A 5,663-nucleotide genomic window follows, 5' to 3' on the forward strand; every position below is an offset into this window, starting at 1 on the left:
TGCATGTAATAGGCAAGGAAATACAGTAAGATCTAAAAATATGTGTAAGAATGAAAAAAGCCTCTTACAGATCTCAATGAAGCCAAACCTATATATATCCTTTAGATGACATAGGATTTAAAGCTACTGATTCAAGTTTTATTTACTTTGCATACACACCTGTATACCCCCCGACCCTATGAAAAAAGATCCTCAGTTGTAATATATTGTACTCATAGACTATTTTAAAATAAATATAATAATATGTGGTTGATACATACTAAATCATGTGATAGTTACATTTTATAACAAGAAAATGTTAAATATACAATGGTTACTTACATCAGTTTTTGGTCGTGCTCCAGATGACACTGGACATGGCAAACCATCTAGCTCTTGGTAGCCTGCCCTCTTCCTTGTACAGATTCCCTTTCTCTGATGATCTCTGTGATGGTCTGTCTCCACTTTAATAGCACACTGTAAAGAATAAATTCATACTTAATAAAGAAAAGTAATAAAGATTTTTAAGAATGGGAACCACAAAAATAATGCAACAATTGGGTTTGTGTCCTTTTTAAGAGTTCTACAATGTGAAATATAAATTAGGGCTGCAATTTTTTCATATTTAATTTTTTTTATCTGTTTATGTTTCCATATTAGAAATTCAAGTCTTGTCCATAGAGGCATGTAGACAACTATGGCATGAGTAGGAATACCATATAACAACATAAATGCCAAACAAGAAAAACCCCATTATCTGAGAATAGTAAATGATTTTATTAGAACAACATCCATGACACTTCAAATTAAAAGCTGAGAATGCAGCCAAATCCACTTCCTTGCATCTTGTAATGACTGCACAGTAACATCTCATGGAGATGTGCCCAGTGTTGTAGAGTTTGACAAGCAATAGGACTTGAGCGTGGCCTCTGAATGATTAATGTAAATTCAGTCACATTCCAAATACATAGTACTTTTTTTCTTCTTTTTCCTGGTTGCATGTGCAGCTCAATATATTTCTGGTTATGTTGAAAAACGTCTACCTTAAAAAACAGTATGGACTCACATGGCTTCCTGGAATTGCATTTCTTGTTCATTTATAGTTTTAACTATGTATCCTTGATCTTGCATTTATTAATGGCTACGTGGAAAATTTACTCGTCTTTAACAAGGATCAGCATGTAGCTATGCTACCCCAAAAGGAAAGCTGGCAAAGAATTCTATTACACTTTACATGCCCAAATGACACTTACCTGGTCATGTACCTGCCATTTGTGCACTTTCCCACCATTGCAGTATTGTTTCTAAGGGTAGCATGGTGCACTGCACATTAGCCAGACAAATTTGTGAGTCTATACACACATACCGTGGGCAAGCATAAACCATAATGTTCTACCTGACTAGCCTGTGACTAGCAGGTAGTAGATGTCAGTAGGCAGCGAAAAGCTCTGTTATTTTAACCTCAATACAAGAGTGATTAGGGCATTTCCCCAGATACCAAAAGACCCACATTCAAGATTCACTTGGTGCATCTACAGGTTCATTAATGTGCTGTAATTACGGCACATTAAGTGCAGTACCTGTAATGACAGGTACTAACTTATTGCGCTATAATTAGGGCTACTGTGTATTAGTTCAGATGAATTTTTTTGTATGATGTCAAAGACATCATTAGACTAAATCTACTGCACATTAGCATGGGCTTTGTGTGCTGTGCTAATGTACAGAATTAGTTTTCTGCACATTAAGTGTTTCATGTAGACATGTCCACTGTTACACAGGGAAGATTTGACCTTGCATCTATCTTTCTGACCTCTCAGTAGAGTGCTCTGTCATACCACAGTCAGTGTCCTGTACAGCCTCTTGTTGAAGCTGGCCCCCTAGGCAGCCAATAGAAGGAGGATATGTGAGGCCAAGAGGAAGAAATAAAGTTGGCAGGTCTGTGGCTCATTGAGACAGCTGCCTCTTAAGAAGAGAGAAGGCTCCACGGTGCACCCTTGCAGAAGCTTTTCCAATGCTCTCTATCCATTTTATTCAGTGATTACTAAACACAAAGTGCAGTGGTTCAGCTTTAAAAGGGGAAGCAAAAAGGTTACAGCATAATGCCTAAGCTGTGGCCCAGTGTTGAAAATACTATTGTAGAAAGTCAGAGGGGTCAAGGTTTGAGTGCCCTCATCACTAGACTATTGGCATGAAGCCTGGAAGAGTTCTCCTCATCTTGGGACTTACATGCCAAAAACCTGCCTGGCCTGAGTGCAGCCTCCTATGCATGCTCAATCGCTGTGTGGACACTTACATATCCATGCTGCAGGTAGACTAGGACTTCATGTAAGTACCAAAAAATGGGAGGCATATGGCTGGAAAACTGCCATGTAGGCATGTAAAGGGAAATAGGATTCTGTCCTAAGAATCTTAGCTCATTCTCTGGCTGTCTTCCTCAATGAAGGGTGGTTTAATCTGCTGCAGGCCAGCAATGCATTACTGTATTTTCTCACATATAACACATACCTTTTCCGTAAAATTCAGCTGCTGAAAATTGGGGTTAATATAAGCAAAGAAATACAGTAATACCATTTTCTGCTTCTGCTGGTGGAAAGGAAAAATAAAGCTGCACATGCTGCACAGGGGGCAGTGCAATGAACACATGAGGCTCCCTAACTGCTGGCTTTCTCTTTCCTTTGGCAGAGGCTCATGCTTCAAAAGCTGCTACTCATTTATTTACTGCTACTTACCAGTATTTTCAAAGACAGGTCTTGTTTTCTTCACTCTGCCTTTAAAAAAATAAGGTGCATACCTTAGGTAAGTATCTTATTTGGGAGTGTGATGTATACAAGAAGACACAGTATTTCCCGACACATTTGGGAAGCTATAAGACAGTGGGCGCATCTACATGAGACACTGACTGAGCAGTATCTGAAAAATACTGTGCAGTACCACGTTGCAGGATGGAAAGTGTTAGTATTATTAGGCTACTGCACAATAGCAGCACCGAAACGGGGCCCCTACTCTGTTACTGAGAAGGGAGGGCACAGCCCAGGGGGCCAGCAGGTCCGACAAGCCCAGGCGCAGGTCAAAAAGAGGGGGAAAGACTGAAACAAGCAGTTACAACCAGAGTCAGCAGCAGTGACAAGGAGCTCTGTAGCTGCCTGATATCAGCCAGGACAGGCAGCCCCAGGAGGCAGGTGACCAGGAGAAGGAGGAGACAGAGAGCCCTATAAACACAGGCCCTGCAGGCTGCATGGCAAACAAGCTCCTTGCTGAGAAGCAGCCAAGGAGCACCTGAATAACTGCTGGGAGCTACTGGCCAGACTGTGAGAGTCGTCAGGAGGGTCAACCCTGAGAGGTGGCTGCCCTGGGTGCTTGCCTGCCTGCCCCTTGATGCGGGGAAGCTACCCCTTTAGGTTAAAGGGATAGTATCCTGTTTTTTCTATTTAGTGTCATTTGATTACCCAGGAGGAGAAAGTTTTGGTTATAGCCAGGGGGCTTTTCTTTTGGTTAGGGTTTGCAACTGGTGGCTTGGGTTTGTGATTAAAGGGCTGGTTTGGAAGTCCCATTGGTGCCGGAGGGACATATATCAGCCCTGAGCACTGCTGAGGGCAGGCTCAAGGCATTGTGGGAAAGTAGCAAGCCCAGAGCAGGGCACGTGGGGCCCAGCAAACCCAGGGCTCAGAGCAGGGCACAGTGTGGGGGGCAGTGAGCTCAGAGCAGGGCAGAGAGGCCTGCAGCAGGAGGAGATAAGGCTTGAAACCAAAGCCATCCCAGCACAGTAAGCCTAGGCCACGGGATACAGCTGAGAGAAAGAGAGACTGAGGCCGGAAGGGCCAAGTTCTGACAAACACATCCGAGTGCTCCAGACATTAGCTAGCTCGCTAACCAAGGGCTGGGACCTAGTTTGGGAATCTCTGAGACAGTCTTTGTCAGATACAGAACACAATATCTAGTCACGGCAGGCGAGAGACAGGAGATACCCTCAGAAGAGGAAACTGAGCTGGGGCTGGACAGCCACCAGGGGGCATTAATCACCTCCCCTTCCCTCCCCTGGGACAGCGCCTTGTTACAGTCCATTTGCAGGCACTACTGTGCAGTAACTTGTTATTGTACATGCATTTAGTACTTGCTAAGACAAGTAGTAAATAAATGTGCAGTAATGAGAATGCACAGTAGCATCTCGTGTAGATCATCCAGTGTTTGAGTTTGACAAACAATAAGACTTGGGCATGGCCTATGGATGATTTGAGAAGAATTGAGAACATTTCAAAGGAAATAGTAAGAAAAAATATATAATCTGAAGGTATAGCTTTGTTTTATTGAAAATTATCTCTTTGATATAAAAATCATAGTGCTATTTAAATATTATTTCTGTTTTTCTTTAATCAGTACTGTATTGCTGACTGATGCAATTAGACAAACTCAGTTCTCAAATCTTTTATTTTTTCTATTATCCACAGTAGATATTTGTAAATAAAATGGAAACTAGACAAATGGTTTCTACATAAGTGGAAGATACTGTGCACAGCAAGACATTTTCATGCTGCAAAGTATTTCATGTATAAAGTATGAATATAATAATTTCTGAGAAATATTTTTCCAAGGGACATCTTAGATGAACTGTTCTACTAAATTACTGTTTTTAAAAACTAGTGAGATAGTTCTATTATTACTTTCAAATGAAAGGGGAACCTTTTTTGGGTAGTGATGCTTAATACATCAGAATAATTTTGGTGACTTTTTCAGAAAATAACTTCATGCCAGGTAGACTGCTTTCTGCTTTCTCTTGACCAGGCATTTAATCATCCACTGTGTCCTATTTCCCAATGTAAAACTAAATGGCAGCATCTTGAAGCTTGTAGAAATGCAAAAAGAGGAGTGGCAAATGATTTTTTTTAATTATTTAAAATTGCAGAACATGGCTGATAAATAAGTCGTGTCTTAAATACTGTTCACTTAAAAATGTACTAACTCCTCCCTCCATGATTTTACATGCATTTCATTAACAATATGAATTCCTGTCACTCCAAGCTAAATATTTAGTTTTACTCCTCCATGTAAAATTTGTATCCAATAGAGAATGATTAATAAAAAATGTGAGAAAAAACCCTAGAGAATCTTCAAAGAGTTCAATTAGCAAATTAAAAAAACCCTTCACAAGAAACTGGACCAATTCAACCAAGTGATTAAATTATAGTCTATCCTCCTGAGATTCAGTATCTGCTGCACATAAAAATATTCTATCATCAATTAAAAATATTCCCACATCTTCAGGTGGTTGATCTTCAAGTGGAAGCTCCAAACATGTTTTTCATATATATGGCAAAGTGACCTATGACTGAAATCTGATACCTGTGACTTATTACATTATCTGAACTTATATATTTCTGTCAAAAACTCTTTTGAAACTACTTGCCTCAATCACAGTTTATGCAAAGAAATTAAGAGTGAAATGTATGGACTGATTAATCACAATATCCATTTCTTAAGTAAAAGATCATGCAAGTTGCAATTAGAAGGAAGTATATGAGTTGGAAAGAACTTTGTCTGTGTTAGTGTGGATGACAATAATAAAATATTTAACGGACACAGAACTAATTACTACCTTTACTAATATAAAGACTGTCTTTTAAGAAATAAGGTCAAAATAGGACAAAATGTTAAAAAAAAATATTTTTTTAAATAATGCACCAAAA

At 39.7% G+C, this 5,663-nt stretch overlaps 1 protein-coding gene across 2 annotated transcripts in view; it reads right to left on the reverse strand.

Moving 5' to 3' along the window:
• STARD13 (StAR related lipid transfer domain containing 13) overlaps positions 1 to 5,663 on the reverse strand; it is a 591,561-nt gene that overhangs the window by 494,474 nt on the left and 91,424 nt on the right. For both annotated transcript variants that reach the window (XR_002098906.1, XM_019524484.1), the window contains one exon: positions 322 to 456. Coding sequence is in view for 1 of the 2 variants with exons in the window: in XM_019524484.1 (XP_019380029.1) it covers positions 322 to 456 (135 nt within the window). In the remaining variant the exon portion in view is untranslated. The remainder of the gene's footprint in view (positions 1 to 321; positions 457 to 5,663) is intronic.

This window comes from Gavialis gangeticus, unplaced genomic scaffold (assembly GCF_001723915.1).
Source record: "Gavialis gangeticus isolate Ggan-Ray unplaced genomic scaffold, GavGan_comp1, whole genome shotgun sequence".
NCBI lineage: Eukaryota > Metazoa > Chordata > Crocodylia > Gavialidae > Gavialis > Gavialis gangeticus.